The sequence below is a fragment of the Poecile atricapillus genome, chromosome 2, assembly GCF_030490865.1.
Source record: "Poecile atricapillus isolate bPoeAtr1 chromosome 2, bPoeAtr1.hap1, whole genome shotgun sequence".
Lineage (NCBI taxonomy): Eukaryota > Metazoa > Chordata > Aves > Passeriformes > Paridae > Poecile > Poecile atricapillus.
The window spans coordinates 5,220,977-5,248,766 of NC_081250.1; the positions used below are offsets into that span (position 1 = coordinate 5,220,977).

Sequence of the window (27,790 nt, forward strand, 5' to 3'; positions counted from 1 at the left end):
TTGATACTCCATCTAAGCCAGAGCTGGGAATCTGGGTGCACATTTGGGAATTACTGAGTCCTCAGAGAGCAGCTCAGCTGACAATTCCCACAGTAAAAGCTCTGAGCATTCTGTCCTGGCATTTTTCAACATCAGGAAACCCAGCTTGGTTTCCCATGTGCCTCTTACAACCTTTCCACATGCTGACAGCTCAGCAGCAACTGGCGTGAATCACTTGTTAGCACAAAATACTTTCATGGTACAAAAGCAGCACTGCCCATGTCACATTCTCCCCTCAACAGAACTCACATCTGAAGTTCTGCTCACCTGAGAAATTCTTAGATTCACCCACATTACAAGATTATCTTCACAGGATTCTGCTGCCATTTCTTCAGCCATTGCATTACTTGAGGCTTCAAAAGCACTCTGAAGTCCTTTGTCAAATTCAAGCTCCAAAATTGCGCAGTTTATCTAGTACACAAAACAACTTGAAAATATTTTAACTAAAGCCTTTTATTCTATACAACTGTGAAACATCATTTACCCTTCTGGCATTGCAGACTCTTTCATTAATCTTTCCTGTTACTGTGTTTCGGGATGGTTAGAAAGAAAAAAAACAGAAGGAAAATTACAACCTCGGGCTGATTTCAAACAAAAAATTACTGTGAGCAACTCCAATGTATACAATAGGACAGGAAGACAATCAGGAAACAAAACATAACCCAAACAGTGCCTATTGGAACAGACAAAGACCCTTGCTATTAATAAATACAAGTCAGGACAATTTACCAATAAAAGTTACAGTTCTGTTTAACTACTTAATTCACAAATAGCACTAAAAAAGTGCAGTTAAAGCACAATTGTGTCAAACTAAGTGTACACAGAAATAGGGATAAAAAAACTGAACCTGATTCTCAAAAGATGGGAAAAGACATCCTAGCAAATTCTGAACCATGGTTTTGTCTAAGCAATGAACTTGTTTTGCTGGGTTAAAAGTGCAGAAGGGAATGACTATTTTGACTATTTGACTATATTTTGCCTATTTTTTCAGATAAAACATGATGAAAAATACTTTACTTTTTGTCTGACCAATACAATCCCAGTAATATAATTTATTGGGACTTTCCTTAGGCCTCAACCTAAATCTTGATCACAAGATACAGGAAGGGCTAGAGCATGTGTCTCCTGAAGAAACTCCAATAATATACTGCCCCTTGAAGGCACTTGTGCTTCTGCTTCAGACAAGAGTAATTTCTAAACCATTTCTCTACGAGGATTTGTAATTTGCTCTGGCTACAAATGGTTTTCTGGGATATCCCCACATTTTCTCACAAAAAGCTGAAAGGCCCTTACCCTCCCTCCCCCCAATAAGTTAAACTTCTATAAAAGATTACCATGAGCCTATGACAGCCACAGATTTTTAGAAATAGCAGTGAAAACAAGATCTGCATAAATCTCTAACAAAAGAACAATTGCATATAAAACCTCGGAAAAGAAGAATCAGTATTTTTATCTCATGAATATGAAATCTGCTGAGAAGTTCCTAAAGTTCAACATTAAACATATGAAGTTATAATCAGAATGGTTCGAAGTTTTAACAAAATGTCACATACTTTTGGAGCACAGTTACCAAAAATTAGACTTGTGTGTCTTTCGAACACTTAGGACACAGTGCAGGAAGTAGTTACATATATATTTAGAAAAAAAAAAATCTCTAAGTTGCTGCAAAGCATGTTCACTATTATGATGCACAGCATCACTGGACTCATACTGCTCTGATATTTTTCTAGTGTTCTTATCTTGCATGTCAACAGCTCTCTAAAGCAATTAAAACAATTCTTATGTTAACCCTTGGTTTGCAATTAAATGGGCCCATTCATTCAAGTATGCAATACCTATTTTTCTGGTATTTTCTTTTCCAAACTTTTTTTAGTGGTAGAAATGCTTAAGTAACCGGTGAGAAATCATTGCTGGAACTTTATGAATGGAATGTACTAAAAATACCTTGTGTGCAGTTCTTAATTACATTGTGAACAGTGACTAATACGGCCAAACCTGTTTGATACTGAGCATGAACAGATGAGGGGATTATGTTTTGGAAAAAAACCAAAAGCAAAAAAGGAGGAAGCAAAAGTCTGCACTGGGTTATCATCCACTCTCTGTACACCTCACACAACACAAACCACTCAGGGACCTCCCATCTCATTGACTGAGACTAGGACAGACTTTAGTTTAAGTCATATAGATTTTTTTTTCCTCTATATTACAGGTCTATTAGTCACTTCAATTAAATGTTTACTTCCCATCCATACTGAGGCATTAGAAGTCTCATCTACCTTAGGGGTTCAGAGGGCTGCTCTAGAACTACTCTTGGAACCAGCACAGCAAGGTCAAGTAAATGATGACCGCTCTGGGTCTGCGCTGCCCTCACGTTGATTTCTGGCGGTAGTGAAGCGTCAGGTCCCCACCACTCTTCCAGATGAAGTGCTTTACAGTTCGAAGGTCCATGTTGGGGTCCAAAACCTACACAGCAAAAAGTCAGCTTTTATTCCACAAGTCTGCTAGGATAGCAGAAATTAAAAAAAAAAAAATCCAAACCAAACACTCCAGTTCACCCACAGTGAAAACTGATACCAAGATGAGTCATGCAAAGGCTCAGATTTTTTAATTAGCAACTGAGCCTGATGCATTACTGAAAGATTCTAGCACAGCACCATGTAACTTCAGATTACAACTACCTCCTCAGTACCTACTCTCCATTACACTTATTAGGCAATTAGTGGTTTTGGACCAATTTTGAAAACTGCCAAAAAAGCAGAATTCAAAACATTCCAGAAATGCTAAAAATACAACTCTGTGGAATTGTATTAAGCCCATTTGTTGGCTATGGGTAAGTAACCCTGTAAGGGCCCCATCTCAGAACAAATTAAAAAGGTTATTATGAAAAATCTTTCATCTGCCTATCTGCAAGTGTCAGAAACTTGTGTCAGTACTAAGTTACCATCATGTCAAAACATTTACTTAATTTTAAAGGTAACAGATAATCTCTAGCTTATTTCAAGTTCAGAACTCAAATTCACAACCAATTCACTTCTAGAACTTGGTTTTAATCACAGGGAACTAACCTGGTCCTGGCACAGAAGTTCAATCTTCTCCTCTGCTAGCACAGCAATGTCTTCCTCCTTTTCTTGTTCTCCTGCTTTCTCATTGTTGGAGGAGCTCGTTGTCTGAGACTCATTATCCAAGTTTATGATTTTCTCATACACATGTTCCATCACTTTTCTCACCTGAAGCATGTCACTGGCTGACAGCCGGTCTCTATAGGAGTTAGAGAAGTTTGTCAGGAAAAAAATTGAGAAACAAACTGGATTTCTTACCTTCACAACACCCTCCTTAGCTGTAGCAAACTATGCAACTACACAGAGATCATTTTATATTGTCTAGCAGTAAATTATCAGGATCATCCAGAATACCACAACTGTAACAGCAATTTATCCAGAGTCACAGCAAGAAACTCAAAAAAGTGGTTGAGATATTCAAAAGACCAGATGAAAATCTGCAGTGATTTCTAACCAAGTCAGCTCCCAGTTACATGTGACTGGCAACTAGTCTGCATTCCCTACTGGCAGTTTTTGTCCCTTTTCCTTTCAAAAAGCAATTATTCATCTCCATCAGTAAAAGGAAACAAAGCTGTGGCTCTGAACAGAGTAACAATCTATAAATTCATCTGTTTTCTGATTAAATACTACAAAAGACAAAGTCCCATTTCAGTAGTTAGTTCTTAGACATTTATTAGCATAAACTTCTACAACTGCCTGTTGACCCTAAATTCACAGTTCTTTCATATATTCTGATATAATTTAGTGTTTTAGAGCAATTCTGCTAAATAACTAAGAACTTCTACAAATTCATCAAGCACAAAACAATTCTCTGTGAAGTCAGTGAATTGGTTTGGTGGGTTTTTTTTTGTGTGTGTTTTTTTCTTGAGCTTAGCAGGTTTTTTTCTGCATTTTGGATATTCAATATTAATAATCATATTTGCATAACTTACTTTTTTAGAGTTTTTGCCCCTGATGATGAATGAGGTTGGAGGTAGAAGGGAATCTTATTGAACTTGGGCATATTTTTCTAGAAGGAAACAAGTTTCAGAAGCGTTAATTTAGGATGAACCATTAGCTCCTATTTGCAGCAGCTGCTGTGTGAAGTATATTCAGCTCCTAATTATCAAAACCCATGAGAGATTCCTAATCAACATCCCCACCACAGCCAACTTCCAAATTACTCATACTCCTGAGACACTTCAATTTAGATGATGCACAGATCATCTAGCTTTTGAATATAAATTATCATTTATTTCAAAGGCAATTAGATAGTATCAAAAACCAGCAGCAATGTGAAGTGTATTCTCTGTTCCTGAGTCCCTCACTTGAAAAGGATACCAATTAGGCACAGGACTTTGAATTCTTTATCTAAGACAGTCTGTCAAAAGAAATTGAGCAGAAGTACTTCAACTGGACACATCAAAAAATGATGCATCTCAAAAGGTCTTGATTACAGACCTTGAGACCACTTATTTTAAATACAAACACAGCAAAAATGTAAAGTATCATTTCAGATACTGCAAAGTTAATTGTAGTACATCTTAAAAAAACTAAAAAAGCTAAACTTATACACCCAATACTTACATCCACAGTGATGTCAATTACCCATTGTGGCACGGTTTCATTAAGAAGCATGGATTCAGTTTCACCACCTGAATCCCGACATAACAACCTGAGACACACAGAAATAGCCCTTATTGTAACAACAATTATTGTCATTTGCATTAAAAAGCTTTCAGGAGAGGTTCTGTCCTCTTAATGGACAGAGAGCCTGAACTCTGTTAGGATCATGAGCTTACTGGGGAAGAGATCACTTATTTTCAATAAAGACCAGAAGGAGCTGTAGTAAGACAGATCCCAGAAACAGGGAGGAGGATCTCAGGAGGCTACAGCTATGACACAAAATGTATAAAAGTACTTTGCTCTGGACTGTTATGTTTGTGTGCTGAAGTCCAGAGCTGCCAGGAAAAGAGGAAAGGCACCTGGCATAAAGCAAATCTCCTCTGCTTGGGAAAAATGAGCTTTGCATGTAAAGCATCAGCTAAGCCCTCACTAAAAGGAAAGAATAAAGCCAATTTCAAGAAATGTGCACATGCAGTGATGCAAAAAAGCCACATTTCATTTTATAAATTGCAATGAAGTATTTTGTCAGTCCAGCAAGCCACCTTTAAGGTCCCATAAACATGGCTCCAATGGGGTCTTTGCAGGGCTTTCTTGAGGAGCAGCTGTGTAAGAGGGAACATCCACCAGGACAGAAAGCAGGCAAATATTAAGCCCCAGGTACAACATAAATACATTAATACTGCAGGAAAAAGTCAGTTTTCCAAGCTGAAAATGGTTTCCCTGCTTTACTAGCCAAAAGTTACCTCATTTTGGGCCCTGTTAAGCCTGGGAAACAAAACCAACAAATCAAACATGACCCACACCCCTTACATTTAAAATTCACTGTCAGTAAATATCAAATAATTCAGTGTTTGCAAGCTCAGCACTTGTTCTGCAGCACTATTAAACTGTCTCTGATGTATCACAGATCACAGTTAGGTTTTTCAATGCACAGTGAGAAGAAATAGAAGGGTAATTAGTATACACATTGCAAAACAGAACCTGTGCTCCTCCCTACCAGAGATCGGGGCCTTCTACTGGATCATCAACTAATTTTGGGAGCAGAAGCCAACTCTCTAGTGAGTAGCAGCTCCTGAGTAATTAATGCTCAGAGACCAGCACAACACACAAGAATCTAAAGTAGTACAATTTCATCCCAAAACAGTTTAATTTATCAGTTAGCAGAAAAAGGCACCCAAAAATATCCCACACAACTCTTACTGCTTTGAAACCCCCCGCCTTGCTGATATTCAAACTCACACGGTCAGTTGGACAATGCCAAATCATCATCAACAGCTGCATATTTTCCATGTTTAATTGTATTTTAAATGAAACTTAAATATTATATACTATTAATTATAATCATATTAATATTATAAATACTTAAATATAATTAATTATATTTTGTAATATAATAGATAGTAAATATTATACATGTTTAATAAATTAAACTGCATTTAAGTATGTCTTAAATGTACAGAACAGATTCAAGGAACATTTTTGGTAACATTCCTGTTTGCACTAAGAAAGGGATTGTTCAGCCACTGAATTTATATTTAAAAGTTTTTATACCTGAACAAAGTGCGTCCTCCAGCCTCACCAAAAATAACTGGTGTATGTGGTGGCACTTGGAAGTATCCATTTCCTTTCTGGACTCTGTTCTCCTGCTCCCCATTCACTGTTGGAAAAAAAACAACACATGTAAAACAGCCGTGAGACTGCACTAAGCCTTCAAACTGGGCACACATTCCACCTACAGCAGATACATTTTGTAAATTAATAAGATTACAAGCTTCATGAAAACCAAAAAAAATCCCCATTTCCAAGATACATCAAGTATATAAAAAGAAACACTAGAGAGCATCAAGTTCAATACAGGTTTGTAGAAGGCCTACCTCAAAAGCCTGTGAAAAAGAGAAAATAAAGCCCAGGAGCTAAAACCCAATTATGAGGTTTTTTCTCATTTCTTTTGTCAAACTGAACAATACTAATATTAGGAATCAACTAAAGAGACTGCTGAGACAAGACAGTTCTTCAGTCTAGAGTGACACTATAGAACTCTGAAGGGTTGTTTGCATTGCTCTTCTATCTGGATTTGCCAGATGTCAAAACAGTGCACTAGGAAAGCTCAGACTCACAGTATCTTGAAGTTCCTCTGTTACAAATTTAATTTATTATAGTTAACTACAGAAGCAAGGTCTTCAAAGACTGAAGAACCTGGTTCTGTATCAGGTGGATAGGACAAGATTAAAGAAAAATCAGCATTATTTATACATCTCTTGAACAGTGAAGCTTCTAACCAGTAGATATCTTGAAACAATGTAGAAGAATTTGGATGCCTGACTTGCACTTGGGAAAAATCATCTCGATCTCACTCATTACTGCATTTGAGGAGATGCTGAATTCAACCAACGTTAAGAAATTTAAATGGCACAGACTCATGAGATGAATGATTCCTCAGCTTTCTAACCAGAAACACACATAGCCAAAAGAAAGATCAGAAATTGTAGCAAACCAAGAAACCAAAGAAAGAAAAACTATATTGGAAGGGGTAACCACAATACTGAAGTTACAGCAAGTGAAAAATCCTATTGTTTGAAAGATTATTTCATAACACTTCTCTGAACAATTGAGAGGAACAACACCATGTATTTTGTGTTTACTTAAATTTGTATCTCTACAAGAATTCCAGCATCCAACAGGTACACTTCACCTTCTCAAGTCACTGCTCAGAGCCAGTCTCCTATTTTTTCTCTTTTGGAAGGGCAATGAAAACTGATTGTGTTATGAGTACTCCAAACATTCCACTAATCCACAAGTCTACACAGGAATAAGCAATGTAGCAGCAATAATCCAACACCACAAAAGCCTGTGAGCCTCTCAAACCTTGTCTGGCTCTAAGCCATAAACTGCCAATAAACAACAGTCTGAGAATCAGCAACTGGATCCAGAAGAGTCTGCCAAGTGCTCCAACCCTCCATGGAGGCCAGTCTTCAAAGAAGAAATTCTTGGCACAGTCTTGTCACAAAACAGCAAGACATGCTGAATGTACAATTTTCTTAATTGCATCATCTATCTATAGAAAGTAATCTCTTAATCACCAAATATGAAACTTTTCAGTCAGCTCTGGCCTGGGTTGAATTGATTTCCAGCTCAGGATTTACAGAGTCTCTTATTTTGCCAAATTCAGCCTCTGTCTTACCTTTCACATGCCTGTGGCTTTCATCTGAGGCCTGATTAGACTTAGCATTATTAACTTAAATACCACTTCTAGAGACCTACTCCATGTACTGTTACAGTGAATATATTTTTTCCAATAAAGCTTTTATTTTGTTTACAACACCTAGAAGAGAACTGGAATTATGTCAAGAGAATGCTGGCTAATGTTGGATAACTGAATTATTGCTATTTACTGGGATTATCTAGTGTTTCTTTTTCAAGTCAAGCCTCAGTGTGCCAGTAATTGTTTTTCATCAATTTTTTCACCATATTTCCGTAACTTCAGAATCATTTTTTCACCTTTTTTTACAGACAAACATGAGATTTTTACTGACACTTTCAGAAGTAAAACACACTTTCAGGTGTAAGGCAAACTTAGAAATGCTAAAAAACATGAAGTCTATAATGCACAGAGATAGGTGTAAGACAACAAATATTGTATCTGTTTGAGAAACTTATATAAACAATGTGCAGACAAGTAATAAAAAAGGAAAATATTAAAATACTAACCATGGTTTATCTCATTTTCTTCTTCATCCATTGGATTGATATGTGTTCTAGGCCAATACTCCAGCAATGCTTGCAGCAGAAGCCCTCCAAGGTTTACTGTCAAGACACAGGGAGGCAGAACTTCAATCACAAAAAAAACATGGGCAACATAATAATGTTCTTTTATCCACAGCTGAAAATTCAAACTCAAGAGTTTGAGCAGTTCTGCTCCCAAAGCAAACTATTTACAGGCACAGAAATCTGCTTGTCACAATCTGAGAGCTGCACGCTTAAATCTCTCAGGAAAAGCTGATTTTAGAATCCCTGCTGTTGGATCAGTCACGTGCTTTAACAATCTCTACATTTGGTTATAATTAGTTTTTCCTTTTTGAATTTTGAAGGTTTGAAACAAAATTAAATGTAAACCCTGAACATGACTGTTTCAGAAAAAAAGGCAATATTTTCTTTGGAGAATATGCTACAGAATTTAGTATTAAGAAGATAAGCCCCAAAATCCAACCAGATACTGACATATGTGGCACTGGAATACTTCAAAACATATATACTGAATTTTTTTCTGATTTCTTTGTTAAAATAAAACACTAATATTAGTTAAAACTTACATTTTGGATCAGAACCATCGGGACTGCTAAATCCAGCATCCTTTGCTGAAACCCAGGCTGCAAAGCAGTCACTTTCATCCAAAGTAATTGTCAACATCTGTTGGCAAAAGTCCACAAGGAATGTAATAGTTTTCCTGGATTAAATAAGTCTACAAATTTTTAACTTTTCTCCTACTCAGCTGGGAATACAAACCAAAGAATATCTGAAAGCATGACAGCACACTTTGTTTACCAAACTGTATTAATTCATAAGTAGTATTGGTGGACTACACCACAAGCAAAAACTTAATAAAAAAAAAAAAATCTGTTATTCAGATTGTTAAGAAAAGGTAAAATTTGCTGCTTTACTTGAAAATAAATTTAATCCATCAGATAAGCAATGAATGTTCTTCTAAAGTTAACAAACTAAAACCTTTTTAAACAAAATACATGAAAAAATGTGAAATATGACATTAAGACAACAGATTTAGGAGCTGTATCTCACCCCGGTTTTCAAGTCCACTGAGAACCAGTTTGGCACATAAACCATTTTAAATCTCTTCTTAATTTCTTCTTCAAAATCTACTTTCCCCAGGTCTTCCACTTTACATGCCTGTTCACCAAAAGAAATGCATAAGTACTGAGTCATATCAACACCTCAAGTCTTTTCCTTGATTTTCATATACACTTGGAATGATTGTGACTTATGATCTCTCCCTGAGCACTGCAGTCCTAAAAAAATACAAGTTAAAGGTTAAATCTTTTAATAAAAGTCAAACAATTTATATGGTAAATAGTTTTTATTCTTCATTTATCTCCATGGTAGTGGTATCAAGCCAGCAGAAAGGTCTGGAAATATTAATTTAGATTATTAATTCATATTAGAAAATATTTTCCCTACACTGAGTAGATAGCTGTCTTCTACTACCCTCTGTCATTTTTCTCCCCAGCAGTACCAATATTTCAGTACTCCATCAAACACCAGAATTTCCAGCACATCAAGCAACAAATTCAGCTCAACTACTATAAGGGGAACAGCAGTGAGTGAATTTCTGTGCAGTTGCTTTATCTCTGTTTTTTCTTACTTTTACTTTAAAAGTCCTTTAAGTAATTCTGTTAAAATCCAAATTATTATAATCCACTTGCACAGTCATGCTGAAATACTTGTTTTAGGCAAACTCTAAGGACTGCAACCTTGGAATTTATTCCCTCAAAATCCAGGAAGTTATAACAAGCAAAGACTAAAGGGTGCAGCCACAGGTAGGAAAACCTGCCTCTCTTCTTCCAGCATCCTCAATAAAGCCTCAGCTTTCAAGTGCAGAGAGCAACACTCTGACCTGGCAAACAATCTCCACAGTGAATATCTATTTAAACATATATCAAGTCACACTTCTCCCAGACTTACTAAGAAAAATAAAACTGAATGAAAGTAAAAATTAAGATTAGCATTTGACTTTGGTCCTGAGATCTAACACTGCATACTTAAATACATACTGAAATAAAGAAAAATTTTCCAAAAATTATCTACATAATTTTTAGTATAAATCTATATACTCCAATTTAATTTCTTTTTTGCTTCAGTCAACAATTCAGTAAGTTGGCTGAGCATGCTTTACCTCATTATTGATCTTGGCTGCTGCACTGCATAGTTCAAGAAGAAAATATTTAGAATTTAAACAGGCTTTTGCCAGAGAAGAAATTGCTGACCATCTCACTGATGTGGGATTTGAGTCTTTGCACTCTTTCCCCACTCCTCTGACCAATCACTGATAAAGCAACACAAAGAAATGTCACACCAAGTCTCTGCAGGCAACACGAGGCAGGAGCCAGGTTTCCTTCTGTTCATTTCTGCCTCCCTGACTTACCAGCAAACACAAGCCCTCTTTGAAACAAACCCTCATCAAAACAGACACTATTACTTCCTGGAAAAAAATTCACAGGTCTGAATTTCAGGAGAATGCAGATGTCAATACTGGATTGAATTCAGGTGAATGCAAATATCAGCCTCACATCAGGGAAAGCTATAAAAAAGCTCAGAAATGCCCCCTCTTTTTTCAAAAGGCAAACTTTGCATGATATCCTGAGACAGAAAGATGATTGACTTTCTACCACAGAAATCTCTAACACTAAAAATATATATATATAAAGTTGCATAAAATAATCATCCAACAGTAGAAAATCTGAAATTACATCCTTACCTTCAAGACATCCCAGTATGCCACATTATTATTTGTGTCTTTGGTTAATATGTGCCTCTTGTCATTAAGAATGTGGCACTGAATAATACTAGCACCCCCTGGCAAAAGAAACAAGAATTAAGGTTACCACTGTAATTATGTTTTTCTAGTATCACATTAAATTAAACTGCATAACATGACATATGCTGGTCTTTGGTTTCAGTTTTTTGTGTAAACCTTGGATGTCATCAGGGTTTAAACATAATTTTAACTGTAAGCAACACTGGATAGACAAAAACCATATTGCTCTGGTTGAAATCACAGTATCAAGTTTAAAAAAAAAAAACTGAGTCAATCTTAAAGGTCTATCACTTTTGCTAAAGATACCAGATTTTACCATCTGCAAAACAGCTGTTTACCTTTTATAACTTGGTCAGGCTGTGTACACAAGGGTGGTATGGGATTGGTACAATCATTATCATAATCTCCTGATGCTCTAAAATTATGGATTCCCTTCAAAGTCTAAGAAAGAAAGAAAATAATGACACATTCATAATCATCTAAACTCAACTTTTATCTCTAACAACTGCCAGTTCATGCTGCTATTTAGATGTTAACTATCCAGATCCAAGAAATATAATTTATTTCTAAGAGCATCATAAATAGAGCAATGAAAGTAACTCAAAGCTTCATACCTTTTCAGCAATTTCAAAATTAGTATTTTATGATTTATTTTAAAGGAAGTTTACAAATCACAGCACATCTTAGTCAAATTAAAAGCAACAGCCCCAAAGCAACAGTTCCCAAAGCAAGACTTCAAATGCCACGACTATTCAATTTTATTCACAGACTATAAAATGTATCACTTACCCATTTATTCACAGAGGATTTAGTTGTTGCAACCCAAAGTGCAGGAGGAGGGTCAGCTGATCTATCCAGTTCCATCTAAATAATGAAACAAACTTTCAGTCACACTTAACTTTGTTTCCCTTTGATAAAAGTATTGTCTTGTGTAGACCCTTTCCCATAACTAGAAGTATCTCAGAAACAGCACTACTTTCAGTTTACTGCAGAAATACAAAGTTTAAATGAAAAGTAGCTAAAATTAAACTTCTGAAAAATCCAGAGGAATTATTACAAATATTCAACAAAAGAATGGTAGATATGGGCAATAATAGATGCAATGTGTATTAACACAGAATACTTGAAGTTACACCCAGCATGATGTAATCTTGCCTAATGGACAGCTTTCTAAGTACAGTATTCTCTCAATTTGTATTCAGACACTTCATATGGCTAAGATAAGGATGTAAGAAGTTCTATACTACTGAAAAAGCAGAATTTTATACATTTGGCTCTGACATTACATTTCTCAGATGAATGAATTACTGTAGCCAAGATTAGAGGCCCCTTCTGACCTCTGTACAGCTGACCAGCATTTTCATTTTCCATTTTGAACTGAAATTTCTCACATTCTGACTTTTCCAGAACTAAATTAACATATCCAGGATTTTATCTTAACACACTAAGCTAGAGTTCACTCCCAAGGAAAGGCAGGCTGCTTATATCTATCAGTATCTGTTTCAATTGCACACTCCTTATATATACCTGCAGGTTCCAAGGTCATGTCACTAAAGTTAAGAGACAGAAAAAAAATTCAAAAAACAGTCTCTTCGAAAGATTCAGACTTGTGCATGCAAACATCATGTTTAGGTGTTCAAAAAACCCACAAACAACTTTATTCCTGGTTCCCATGAGTATGTAAAAGATTCTAAAACAGTCCTGTGCACATATGCTGCTGCCAAGAAAAATCCACTGTGGTACAAAACCTTGGCAATGCCAGCTCAGTTTCTTAAAACTGTACTAGAGCCTGATAAACCAAACTTCTTGTGTGTGAAGCATAGTCAATTTCAGTAATATTCAAATTCACATATTTTCAGTAGCTGCCAGGCATCCATCTTCCTGAGGCAATTAAACTTTAGATGTAATTTAGGAGACAGAGCCAATCTGCTGAAGATGTGGTGTAGTAAACACTTGCTAGCCAATGTGAATTCTTTAATCAATTTATACCTCAAGCCACTGTTTCATGAGAAAACATGCAACTACCCTTTTATACAGTGAGGGTGACAGAACACTGGAACAGGTTGTAAATATCTCCAGATACTCAAAACCCATCTTGATGTGGCTCCAGGTTCCAGTGCTCTTGGGCAAGAGAGGATTGGTCCAGATGATCTTCAGTCATCACTTCTAACCTCATTCTATGATTCTCTGAATTAAACTCAATTACCTTAAGAACTGGTGCCTTTTCTTCACAGATCAGCACCCGGATATCAGGATTTCGTAAATCTGTACAATAAATCTTCCTGTCTCTTCCTCCTGAATAAACATGAGTGAAGGCTTCATTGACCTGCAGAGCCCAAACACCTTCATCATGGACTCGGTATGTGGCTATGCACCTCTGCTGCCCAAGGGACCACAGGCGGATTGTACCATCAGAGCTGCCTGAAAGACACTGAGCAACAACCAGCACACTTCAATCAAAGGGCTATTTAAGTATTTCAAAATATTTCTTCCCCATAAAAAAAATTTGATAATTCATATAGTTATATTTTTCCACTGAAATGGTGCTGCACAGGTAACTCTAGTCATGACTGCCAGTATTTAATATAAACAACCCATTCCACACACAGATGAACATGTAATAAAAACAACTTTCACCCATCAGCCTCCCCCCATAAGTATCTGTAATATGACATGCAATATTTACATTGAAATGGACTCATGACATTTTCTGTTCTCTGTAAAATGCCTTTGTCTCAGGTTAAAGCACATACCTGGGTGCCATCTCTGTTCAGCAACAAAGCTTTGACATTGTCTGTGTGCCCTTTGAGTTTCATTAGTTTTGCACAAGTCCTTGGATCCCACACCCTTAGAACCTATGGGAACAGGCATTGGGTAAAGCACATTAACACCATTCTTTCCAGCAATGTATTTCTCCTTTCTTAGTTTACTGCAGAAACTAAGCTTTTCCAAATGAATCAACCCTTACTCCAAAATATACATTACAACAAGAGACACAACTATATCTTATAAAGCTCTAGTAATCAGCTGTGATCTTCTCCTGATTTTAATTTAATTTGTTGTGGTTTCTTCTGTCTTAAAGAAATTAACACTTCACTGATGTGTCCTAGTTTCATTTTAATATTGTCTTGGAAATAAAATTCTCTCAAGGTTAGATTAAAAAAACAACTCAGACTTAAGCCTGTTTCACCTTCCTTTACAACAAAGAACAAGGGCTGTCTCTTGGGAACACTTGAGGTTCATTAGCTCACTTCATTTCCCACCTCCTGCAGGGATCTTGCAAATTGCTGGCACCTTCTCTCCTACCTGCAGCAACTGCTTCAGTCTTGATAATCATCTGAGTCATGTCCCCTCAAAATCAGAGCTCTTGTGGGGAAATGTAATGATCTGACAAAGAGGGTTACACAAGATGATCCGATTGTCTTCCCTATGTATTAAAGCTGTATGGATACATCACATCTTCAGACTGAGGCAGGATTTGTATCCTACACTTGCACTCCTACTTGACAAGAAGAGAAGTGTCTGCCCTCACTACTGAAAACACAAAAGCTGCTACAGACACGACATTGAAAATGAATAAAATTGTCTCTTTATACTGAAATCAAACTGAAGTGAAATGAACCTCACCAAATTCTGCTTACCTTTTCAGTGGACCCTGATACAATAACTGTTCCCATTTGATTCATTGCAAGGCTGTAGATTGAGTCCTTGTTCCCACTCAGGGAAGAAGCTATTTCAAAATAAAATTCACATTTTCAATTTTAATGCTGTTATTTGAAGAACATATTTATTCATACAAACCTGAGTGCTATTGATAATACTCATACTCTGACTCGTGAAAATAGTGCCACTCTGCCCCATATATAAAGCTGCTTTAAGAAAGACTATAGCCAGCACAGGGCTGGGAAAACCCCATTCTTATTCTTAATCTACTTCTATATAAAAACCAAGTAATCCCTCAGATTAAGGGTCATTACAATCTTGGTGACCTTTTGGCACCACAGTTCTGTGTCAGGGTCATCAAGCTACTCTTGTTCAACTATGTTATTGGAGTATGACACTTTGTGATCTTATTAACACACATTTGGATTTAAGTGCAGAGATTTTTTTTCATGCCAAGTAACAGTAAAATTCTACATTTTGTATTAAAGGCTCTCCAGCAGAAATGCAGAGAACTTACAGTGCAGCACTGAAATGTTATTTGAGCAGGGATGCTACTCCTGCATTTGTGAAAACCATATGGCAGTTCCTTAGCATCACACCTACCATCAGAGCTGAGGAATTCTATACCAACCAGCCTAACCCACTTCTGGAGATTAAAGTACCAGTCCCTCAACTCAGAAAAGCACAGACACAGCAAATGAAAATCATTTACTTAGAGAGCACAATCAGGCACTTCATCAAGCCTCAAATCCATACCATCAGTATGCCAAGAAGGCTGGGAATAGCAACAAACTGCATGGCCAGCAAAAACATAAACCTTCACACAATGATTTATTTGTATGATGGAGCTAAGTTTCCAACAGAGGATTTGTAACCTAATATCATAATGTAATATCACATTTGGCCACAGTGGAGAAATCTGTGTCAGGGGAGGTTTAGGCTGGAAATCATGAAGAGATTCTTTCCCAGAAGGACACTGACCAGGCTCCCCAAGGAATGGTTATGGCCCCAAGGCTGCCAGAGCTCCAGGAGCATTTGGACAACGCTATCAGGCACAGGGTGAGATTTTTTGGATTGTCCCATGCAGGATCAGGAAATGTGCTCAATGATCCTGGAGGGTCCCTTACAATTCAGGATATTCCATGACCCTATGAAGAATTATACAGCTATACTTCAGAGTCCTCTTAGACAAGGGTTATAGCATCCAAATGCAAACTGTCCAAATGAAATTTATTATTTGGAACTAAAATAAAATGAGAATTTTCCACTGTCCCCAGAGAACAGCTAAAAGCAAAACACAGAACTGAAAATGCTTGAAGGTTAGAACACAGTTCAACAATCATAATTTAGGAAAGGATAATATACAGAGTTATCAAAAGCTGGATAGCAGGAATAGGAGAATCTTAAATGTATGGAAGCAGAATTTATGCCAGACCAAAAGCAAATCTCCACTCCCCTCTCTTCTGGAAGGGACTACCTCTCAAAAACTAAATCTCTCCACTAAATTTGAATTATAGCTCTGCTGACTGAGCTTCCTTTAATGCTTTTTAAAAATAGGCTTCCTTTTAATGCTGGTTTGTGTACATCACCTCTAGGTAATCAGACAGAAAACTAATGCCCAAGAACAATTTTCATTTGTACTCTGAAAAAATCTATACTGCTTGAAAGGACTCAGGAAAACAGGTTCTGTGAGGACATATACTGTGTTCTTTCCAACAGAAACAGTTACTGGGGAGCACTAAAATGAAAGAAAAAACTCCTTTGCTTCCTCTTCCTCCCCCTTATGAAATATTTGTGCTCCTACTCCAGAAATGCAAATTTGTCCCTGTCACCTTAGAGGTAATGTCTCCACTTCCATTTGATCTTGGGTTCAAAACAAGCACCAGCTCCTCAGTACTCCCCATCTCCCATTTCTGATTCACTTGAATCATTTAGGTTCTGTATCACTGTTACAGGGTACAAGAAAAGTTTTCATGTTTCTTTATTATCCCACAACCAAGTTTTCCTGTGAGCTCACAAATTCTTCCTTTAAAAACTTTGATCAAGAAGAAGACAGGAAAACTTAGCAGCAGTTAGCAGCAAAGTTTGGCTATAAAATAATTCTACTTTCAGTGAAAAAAAGGAAGAAATAGAAGGATTTCCTATTTCTGGGAAATATAAAGTAAGTATCTTTAGTCATGTGCCATCCCAATAGCATTCTGCAGTGCAACATAGCTCTCTAAAGCCATGTCTCTTCCAAAGAGAAGACGTGTTAGCACAAGGGTATACTTGAATTAAAAAGTTATTAAAATATAAACTTATTTATATATTAATAAACAATTATATATAGCACATAATCTAAAATGTTTTATATTATATATAAAAGATATAATACATATTACATTATATAACATATAAATCACATAATAATAATAATATAATATATAGTATTATATATATATTATAAATATTAAAACAAAATTTAGACAACAAATGCAAATCTGACAGTTCTACCCAGCAGCTGCACCTCTAGTTTTGGAAGCTACCAAATCTATAAAACTGAACACCTTCTGAAATCAGCCCAATATAGTAAATAAAAGTCCCCACACCAACAAAATGACATGCCTGCCTCTTACTTACAGAATCACATACTCCTGAAATGTCTTAGGAATATGTTGTGTCAATTCCAAATTTTAGTTTCACAGATTTTCCTTGAGTCATTCCTAACCTATGACTGAGGAAACAGCTAGGCTCATTTAGAAAATTAACACGTGGCAGTCTGCAAGATAGTTCTGGTCTTTCCAATCCACACCTGAGACTGCTATTGCTTCAATATCCATCAAATGAACTAAAAATTGAAGGATCAATCTTTGGGAACACAATTTTTTCCAACATAACAAGCAGCAAAGTACACTGTAGTCACACTAGACTCTGAAAAAACCAAATGTAAAATAGTCAGTACAAACCAGGATGCCATGACACAGATCTCTGTTACTCACTTAAATCCAACTGAGCCTAAAGACTGGTGTGACACTTTCCAGAAGAGCAACTTAACCAGCTCTACCCTGACCATTCTAAAAAAGGCAGTGTTGGAATTGTTGTATAAAGGAAAGATCTCACAATTAATATAATGCCTTTTGGGGAGAGAGAAGCAGGACAGGTGACTTCCTAAAAGATGGTGAGAATTAACCCTGATGAGTAGAATCTACAGTTTCACCTTGCCATCCAATCTCTAGTGAGTTATATCTCACCAGTATGTTATCCTTATTTGTAATCAGTGCTTTGTGTTACTCTGTGTGGTTTTTAGTCTAGTTTATCTAGTATCTTCTATCTATCTTCTGACAGATTTGACAAATGTATCAAGTCCTGCTTTAGGAGCTGTACTATCTGTTTTTTCAGCATCTACTCAAACAAAAAACCAACCCCAAACTATAAAACACAGAAAATGTAGGAAGAAATAAGCTAAAAACATTTCTATAAAAGGTTGGTTGAGAGGTTAAAAGCTTCTCAAGCTGAAGCTCTATCAAGTTTCAAAGAAACCAGCATGTCACAGCTCAGGAGAAACAGTTCAAAGAGACTTGTCCTCTATTCTAAATGCCATGACTGTTGGCTGCTCTAGATTTCCAGCTATTACATAACACAACAAATGGACTGAATGCATAAAAACCCCACCCTAAAATTTCTTGCCCATTTTTTACGTACAGTTTGAAAAAGGCAACCATAACTTCAAACTGACCTCACAGATTATGCTACTCAGCATAATGCATTGCATTTGCCTCCCCTCCCCAGGTACCTACTTGTGACAGTATTATTTGAGGCAGTCAGTGCTGTGAGAGTATTTACATCCCAGAGGAATATCTGTCTGTCCAGCCCAGCAGATGCTACCAGCTCCTTATCTTTTGCATATGCTAAGGCTTTCACATAGTCCTACAATGAAATAAATGTAACAATATGAATCAATGTTATCCTTTTGAAGTCTACATCTTAATAATTACAAGAGTGGCAGTGAGCACACACAGTATTTACAGATAATGTTTTTCACCTTATGCGTCCTTAGTGTTGACATGCAAAATCCCTTATGTGCATTCCACACTTTAACAGTAGTATCTGAAGAAGCAGATATCACTAAATTGGAAAGAATAAAGACTAAATTTTAATGGCTTATATATTACTTTAGAGCATATTTGTACTACTCTAATTTGTTTTTCAAAAGAGATTAAAACAATCATTTAAATACACATTTCAATTTTCATTTAAACAACTGCTTAAACTATTTACCAAAATAACAATATACATCACAAATTAATTTTAAATGCTAAGAAAAGATAGAAAATAATTAAAGCAGCAGATAATTTACTTGTATACACTTTCTGAATACTTCAATTCTGAAACTTCTAAGTACTTACATGTTTTGCCATTGCAGCACAGCACAATGTCATTTACCCAATCTGTGTGATGTTCCATAGATGCTATGTAAGGGTCTTGCTGCAAATTAAGAAAAGAGTAAGTTCATCACCAATGGAGAAGATCGTGACTATCACATCCTATTATCGTATTGTCTTCAACCTGCACATGGATCCAAAGTTTCCTAATGCAGAGTTGCTTGAAATCACTTTCCCAGAACCTTCTAGTGAGAACTACACAGTTACGTAAGATACCACAGTATGAGCAATATCAAAAGGATTCTGTGATCACAGTAATTGGCAGCTGTTTAAAAACAGCATCATGTATAGCCCTGCAGGCTGCTTACCAACAAGGTAACTTGAAAACAAAAGTAGGTTTAGAGCCAGAAAGGCTCTCCTGACTGACCTTGTGCTGATTGACACTCCATATCCTTATGATGGAGTCCCGCCCTGCCGTGAAGAGTCTGTTTAATGCTGGGTCCAGCTGAAGAGCATTTACCCCGTTCCGGTTGTACTTCTCCACTTCATCTCTAATCACATAGGAAACCTAAAACACATTTGCACAAATCCAATTATGGCATTAAGATATTGACATGGCCATAAAGCCTGAACATCTAAGTTCTTCTTTGTAAGGCTCTTCAGTAGAAAATATGACAAGTTTACAAGCATTGTCTGAGGTTTGAGAGTTACCAGCACCGAAGTCATTTGCCCCCAAAAGTAGGGAAGAGTCATAGAAAAAATTCAACAGTGATAGAAGGGTAGCCCAAAAGATTATTTTAATCATTCCAACTTAAGCTTAGTTAGATCCAGAGAATCTTCAGTTCAATTCCCTGCTGTGTGTGCATATTCTGGGTGATCTTAGACAACACACTGAGTCTGTGTCTCATTTCCCAAGTGGGTTCCACAGTTTCTATAGCTGTGATGCCAGCATTTCCCAGCCTCACAGAGGAGAGGATATGGTCTCCATGGCTTACAAAGCACTGAAAGACTGCAGATAGAAATTCAATAGATGTCACTATTATTTTTAAACCTATTTTTTAAAAACTACCTACCTGGCAATATAATAAGAAACTCAAACTCTTAGTGCTCTTTCAGATAAATTATTCCATTAGTTTCTTTCCTTCCATGTTTGACAGTACTGTGTGTAAAGGTTATTTAATGGATTTGCTCAGAAAAACTGAAAGGAAATTTCAGGAGACTCTGAAAGGCCACAGCAGTCTCCATTATTTGTGTTCAGTAAATACAATTCAAGACACCGCAGTTTCTTCAGAGCTGCTACGCTCACTTTCCTGATCCCTGGGTTTACACACTACTGTGAGGAAAGCCCTCAAACTGAGGGAAAGGGAGGGGAAGGCATCAGTTATGCATCTTCCCAGATTCTACAAAACAGAATCAGAACAAGATAAAATTTCATGCTTGGTATAATCAAACCTGCTCAAAGCAGGAATCCCCCGGATACACAAGCATCAGTGTTTTGAAAATGCTTACAAAGAGTAGTCTTGGGCTAGAGATCTGAAAGCAATTTTTCACTTTAATAACTGTGTTAAAGTAGTATAAAGGAAATGTTCTCCAGACCAGATCTCAGTGATACAAAATAAATACAACAAATTAAGATGTTCAGTGGTCCTTATCACAGAAGTAGTATTTTACAGCAGCTCAGATTCTGTACCATGAGAGCTGACAGGTCCATTTGGTAAATGTAGGAAACACCTCCATCAAATTATCCCACCCTCAGGCAGCACACCCAGAGCACTGATGCTTCCAGAAAACACATCCAGCGCTATTCTCTGTCTGAGAAACAGCTGCAGCAGCTCTACAGACCAACACTGAAGGATCAAAATGAAGAGCCTCCTGAATCCTTCTGCCACAACACTCTCCATTACCACTCCACAAGTCCTTCACTATGCTTATTAATGCAGTGTGCATAATACATAACTGCATATGTACAATACACAGACATAATTGTTTTATGTCCCAATGCTCTTAAAGACCTTCTATCAGCCACTCTCAGCCCTTTTAGTATCACAGCTTTTCCTCCCAGCTTTAGATTGTGTCCTCATTTCCTATACTTTCAGCTTCTCTCACCCATTCCAGACTCATCCATAACATTCTCGCTATCCATGCTCAAGTTTCCACCTACACACAGCTGCAGAGATGCTGCTGAAAGAAGACACCATCAACCACGCAGTGTTATGTTGAAACACTTCAAGCACTTGAGGTATTATTTCTTTGTGAGATGAAGGGAGCAAGATGTATGTGCCACTCCTTACCTGGGCTTAATCATATCATGTCTGTATTGCTAAAAGACCCACACAGATTATGTGCACAAAATAATGTTAGAGTCAAACTCAAAGTTTAACATGATACAAACACAAGACAAATGGATGCCCATCAAATTCAAACTGCTGTCAAACTCTTTAAATAAAGCAAATAAAAACAATCACTTAAAAATACTAAATGTGAGCAGCTAAGACACAAACCTAGAGGTCAGTAGATCAAATTTAATGTTATTCATTAGAGACAACAATATTTTCCTGACACAGTATCAGGCTCAAGATCAGCAGGGCCCTTCACCTCTTGTATTCTCAAATGCTAGCAGGATATTGTTTGAGAAATACTCAATTTTTGGGTTTGATCCTCCTCTGTCAGTTACCTCCCATATTTGTTATATTTTCAGGTATAACTTACGAACTCTTCATTCCACTCATAAGTTAGATTGTCAAACCATGTTAGTCACCTAAGCATGGTAATGCTGATGCTTTTTGCACATAATGATGTTACTCTTCAATTTAAAGGAGCTTAAGAAAAACACAGCCATAAATATTTAAAAATGCAAAAAAAAACCCAAATGATGGATTACTTTAGTAAACAAGGTACTCTGCATATATGATTAAAACTTTCACAGGACTTTGGAAATTGAGTCATATTTCTACATTAATCTTGATAAAATTAGTCAGGTCAACCAAATGCTGTTTTACCCTCACACAAAGACATGATCATGAACAACCATTTCTCATTACCACCAATACTGAAATATTCAAAGTTAATTGGCCCTCTATTGCCTTTAATGACGTACACCTATTAATTTAGTCAAACATCTCTTGGCAACTATTGTTTTTATTTTAAAAGAATTGGGATAAAGAAAGAGGTTATATTGTTTTAGTGTTATTGTTCCCTGGTAGATCTGAGCTAGATCTCAGAAGCTGAGCAGGAAACCCATCAACATCATCCTTCTTTCTCCCTGTGAGAAACTTGAGAAAATAACTCCGCTGCAACAACTGAATTAAACTAGAATTAAACTGAATTAACTAGATTAAAATCTCGTGTTCCTTTTTTTTGGTGTAAATACAAGAGATCTTTGACATGAGAAAAATATGGCAAAACAACTAAAAGAGTTTGATACAAAATCTCCCATCAGTGACTGCTACTGTGCACACAATTCCACCACTTATTTTTGTCTCTCTTTAGAGTTTTACAACATGTTATTTACTGTCCATAGAAGGAATAGTATACTTATCTTGATAAACAGTCTTAAAAATTAAAGGAGTAACAGTAAGAAGAAAAATAGATCCCTACTTTATTAGGTAATATTAACTTCCTCCATGTCATGGAGAGAAATCGTGACATTTTTCAATCATAAAAGTAATTCTAATCCAAATTAAACATGGATTCTTTTTTTTTTTTCTAATACTACAAGGACAAAAAGAAAATGAAAATTAGAGGAAATCATTCTGTGGTCAGCAAGTTGACAGGATACCACACCAACACTTCAAACAAACACTGCAATTTGAGCAGCTGGCTAAGGACAAGGCAAACCATTTGTCCTGAAAACAGTATGAACTGAAAAAGACTACAGCAAAAAATGGACTCTCCAACTCATTTTGGAGACCTAATGATATCCAAGTAACTGCCAGTTGTTGACACTGAAAACACTTAATAAATTTATTTGCTCATCCAAAATAAAAAATATTGAATGGGGCACTCCTGCTAACCAACCACTGAGGTTGAAATAAACATCTTGTATAGTAACAAAACTAGACAAAGACACACAGCACATGTGGCTGACATTTACTGCACACCACATGGAACCCTTTGGAAAGGGAAGTATAACACCAGAAGCATCCAGGCTTGTACTTAAATGCGTTAATTCCATATTAACACAGAGGGAAAAATTAAGAGCTCCATAAAATTTGTTGAAAGGCTGTTGAAATGCATGGGGAACTTAAAATGCATCAATAAAAGCAACAGCGAGTTGACTACAAGAGCTGAAACTTGTGTAAGAGTGGTGGACATGCAGCCAAGTCCACAGAAGCAAAGCATTCAGTAAAAAGATCAGAGGAAGACTACTGATAATCCACATGTGGGTCTCCATTATGTTCTTATTGGGAGGAAGAAAGATGAGAAAGTGCTTTTTTGCTTGGTTAGGTTTTTGTGTGTCATTTAGCATAGAATTAAGAAGTATTAGTAGACTTAGTAAGTATAAAAAACAAATACAGAAACATTAAATACATTTTCAAGCCTGTATGTACACAAACATATCAAAACAATATAAATGTAGTAAAGCTCTGGTTGAGGAGAAGCTGCTGTGGTAAAATTCACCTCTGCTCCTGAAGCACACAGATCTTATGTATGGAAACCCCCAGAAAGTGAGGGCTCCAAGATCTCAGTGGCACTTGCTCCACACAGGACAGGCTGGAGCACTTCCCTGCCGTGCCCTCTCCATCAGAGCACAGAGCCAGGGGCAAACCACAGACACAATAATTGGGATATAGAACACCATGGCTGTACTGTCATCATTGGCTGAGAGGGGCAAATAAAATACATGACATAATATGTAAGAATCTTCCACAGCAACAGTGCACAAACATCCACTCATTATAAAGAGTTTATGGGATTCAGTACCCTAAATGGATCAGGACTAATCATTTTAATGACTACCTAAGAGCTCCAGAGATAAAGCTACTGCCAACAGATACATTTTGGCACACAAAGCCAAATTAATATCTTGCAAGACTTACAAGTGTTTCCTGCAGGGAAAAGTATCAGCCCATGTGGGACCTTGTTACCCTTGTTACATTACATGCATTATAACAGACTTTATCTTCACTGACGGGTAAAATCTGCTTTTAAAACATCCCACCAAACCACCTGGAGGAAATAGTAACAAGCTGAGCTCTGAGGATACTCATTCCTTGTTTCTAAGTGAGCAATTAAAAAAAAAAAAGTATTGCTCAAAATCATGGGAAAGGTCCATGAGATAAGCAGCCGTGAAGTACCACAGAAAAAAAACCACAACATTGCTTTACTGGAGCATATGTATCCTTAAAAATATGGCTTTTAGTTAAGGAGACTATTTGAATTTTTATCCAGGCTTCAGAATGAAAGTAATAAGAGGTTTTAAGAAGCTCATTTTATCCTTTTACAATGAAATCAACATACTGGCTATTTGTTTGCTTAAGTGTTATATACAAAATAAATATATTTGTAATTATAACTTTTAACAAAATATTTTAATATAATATTTTTATAACTGTAATATAAAATATAAAAGTATAGATATCACATCTAGTAAGCTGTAGTATTAGTGCACAAATATTACAAAATCAGTTCAAAAAGATCACAATGGTTTGGGTTGGAAGGGACCTTAAAGACCATCTCATTCGAACCACTACCACAGGCAGGGACACCTTCCACTAGACCAAGCTGCTCAAGCCCCCATCCAGCCTGGCCTTGAATATATCCAGGGATGGAGAACAAGATTTTCTTATTCTGTACAAGACTTACAGATAAAAAGTGCTGAAAATTCATGCAATCGTATTACAAGGATGCTAATCCTTATATGGCAAAATTCTCACATGCTGTCAACAGGTTCTGAGTGTGGGGGGTAAAATTCTGCCACACCTCTGCATCCTCACTCCCTTCCCAAATCACTCAACCTCACTCCTGCAGCCTTCAGAAAGGCAGGGCTAAGCTTCACAAACATCTGCCACTGGACACTTCAAATGCCTGACACCCATTTAAAGAATTAAACATCTTTCCTTTTTTCTATCTGTGGAATTTGAGGACTAAAACATCCACTCTGATTAAACCATCAGAAACTACAATTACATGCAAAAGCACCCTAAACTGACTATTTTGGATGGCTTTGCTTACCAGTAGAACAGGTGCATCCAAGCTAATAATAGTTCTGATTTCCATAAACTTCAATCAGCATTCCTGCCTGAGAGGTGTCTTTTGTAAAAGCCTCTTCTTCCAGCCTCATAGCTTTGGAACAAATTTCTCCAGTTCTGTCTCTCTCAAAAACTCTGTGTAGAAGCACCCTAAATGCTCAGCCTTTGGGAATTAAAATAAATAATGAGTGGTTTTATTTTTTAATTAGCAGCTGACAGATAAAATAACCACTTATAACTCCTTTACTTGGAGAAAGTCCTGTCAGTAACCAAGCAGATTAAGTACTCAGAGTCATGAAAAAAAATCCAGCTTCTAGTCAAGCTTTATAAATGTTTATCATGGAAAGGTTTGGGCTGGAAGGGACCTTATTCCACTCTCATTCCATCCCCTGCAATGAGCAGGGACACCTTCCACTATCCCAGGTTGCTCCAAGCCCCATCCAACCTGGCCTTGAACACTTCCAGGGCTGAGAAGCTTTTCTGGGAAATACCCAGATCTGGACCTAAACTTACAGTTCACTGCTAAGACACAGATCAGAGTAATGTACATCAAGTGTCATTAGTACACGAGGTGAAAAAATACCACACAGCACAATAAGAACAGACAAAACATCATAAACCAGCACAAAACCACCTGTAAAATCAAGCTTTTGAGCTAAGCAATGCTTGGAGAACAAAAGCAGTAGTAAAAAAAAAAAAAGAAATAGTGGGCTCTTTGACGCATGCTGCTGCCAGGGAAATACTACTTCATAAATAGGAGTGCATAAAATAAATATCAAGGTACAATAAAATCCCCCTCCTTAGGGGTGTAACCTGCAAAAACTTGTTTATAGCACAGGCATTCTTTACATTTTAAAGTACGTCCAGATTTTTTTTCTGGTAAGGTACAGGAATTCATTATATAGAATTGACAGAGTGCTTCTCTCAGCCACAGAAAACACTAAATACATTTCCTCTGTGTGATAAATTAGGTGTCCAAAAACCAAACCCACCTCTGTTTTGAAAGCTCCTAATGCTATTTCAAGCCTAATCAATATTTCATTTGATCACACCGGATAGGTACAGCTGAAACTGGCACTTGCCACTAGGCAGCTTTGCACAGTGATAAAGCAGTAAATCTTTTCCATAGTGAAACCTGTAAAAACATGTAAAGGGCTGGCAGAATCACAAACAAGAAGAAAAGCATTGAGAACCATAAAATAAAACCATTTAAATGACTTTTACTGCTAAAGAGTCTTGACTTTTTTAAACACACTTTGGTAATTCCATTCTCCACCAAGGCTACAACAATTTATTTGTAGTTACACATGAGCCCAAACCGTAGGGTTTAATTCTTTCCCAAGTGTGCTGAGAATGTCTACACCCACCTGACTGCCTCTGCCACGGGTTTCCTTCAACAAATGCTGCCTGGAGCTGGCAAGGAATACTTGTGAAATTTGAGAAGAAAAAACCCTTCTCCTTGCTCACGTGTGCGAAGGGGCAGAGTGTTTTACAGAAAGTAAGCAGGAATAGGATGCAAAGCAGATCACAGAATCACCGAATGGTTTGGGTTGGAAAGGACATTGCTACCCCCTGCCCTGGGCAGGGACAGCTTTCTCTAGACCGGGTTACTCAGAGCCCCGTCCAACCCGGCCTTGAAAAATTCCAGCGATGGGGCGTCCACAGCTTCACTAGGCAAACTACTTCAGTGTCTCACCGCTCTTGCAGTAAAGAACTTCTTCCTACTATCTAATCTAAACCTCCTCTGGCACCGAACACAGCCGAGACAGCCGCGGCAGGAATCTGCAGCTCCGTGGCTGCTGCGAACTCACGTTACACCAAAGCAGGTCTGGGGACACTGTTCTCTCGGTCTCAACTTACCTCCCTCCGTGCTCTGCCGCTTTTGATCTGAGCTGCTTCAGCTCTGCCTCCTGCGGGCTGCAGAGCCCGACCCCGGCTCGGCTGCGAGCAGCAGCTCAACCCCCGCGGTGCCTCGGGCGGCCGCTCGCCCCCGCCACGGCGGCCACGGAGGCGGGGGAGCGACCCTGGGGGCGTGCGGCGCTGCCTCTCCGCACCGCAGCGCTGTTGCGGGAGAGTGGGGCGACTGCGCTGTCATAGAAACCCCAAAGGCCTGACACCCTGCAGCCGCTGGCGCGGCCTGCGAGGCTCCGGGCTCCCCTCGAGCCGTGCCGGCCCCGCCGCGCCCTCACCTGCACTTTCCGCCGCCCCGCCGTGTTCTGCCGGTGATGCGCCGCCATCTTGCATGTTGACACTGTGGCGTCATGTCCGACCGGAAGTGCCGGCCCCTTACCCGGCCCGCGCGAGGCTTTTATACGCTAGCGGTGG

The 27,790-nt window shown here is 37.7% G+C and overlaps 1 protein-coding gene across 3 annotated transcripts; it reads right to left on the reverse strand.

Annotated features, from left to right (window-relative positions):
* Nucleotides 1–180: 180 nt before the first annotated feature.
* WDR48 (WD repeat domain 48) lies at nucleotides 181–27,740 on the reverse strand. Of its 3 annotated transcripts, none has more exons than XM_058830877.1 (19): nucleotides 27,655–27,740; nucleotides 19,702–19,842; nucleotides 19,299–19,377; nucleotides 18,935–19,017; nucleotides 18,690–18,819; nucleotides 14,892–14,980; nucleotides 14,004–14,105; nucleotides 13,457–13,681; nucleotides 12,040–12,114; nucleotides 11,589–11,691; nucleotides 11,191–11,288; nucleotides 9,498–9,605; nucleotides 9,014–9,110; nucleotides 8,412–8,507; nucleotides 6,255–6,360; nucleotides 4,665–4,752; nucleotides 4,031–4,107; nucleotides 3,105–3,297; nucleotides 181–2,502 (listed from the first exon to the last, which is right to left on the reverse strand). In XM_058830877.1, the coding sequence occupies exons 1-19, from the start codon at nucleotides 27,700–27,702 to the stop codon at nucleotides 2,407–2,409; spliced, it is 2,034 nt and encodes a 677-aa protein (XP_058686860.1). In that variant the 5' UTR covers nucleotides 27,703–27,740; the 3' UTR covers nucleotides 181–2,406. The 3 variants fall into 3 exon arrangements, with proteins under 3 accessions (XP_058686860.1, XP_058686861.1, XP_058686862.1); XM_058830878.1 differs by lacking the exon at nucleotides 27,655–27,740 and adding an exon at nucleotides 27,326–27,629; XM_058830879.1 differs by lacking the exons at nucleotides 18,935–19,017; nucleotides 19,702–19,842; nucleotides 27,655–27,740.
* Nucleotides 27,741–27,790: the final 50 nt, after the last annotated feature.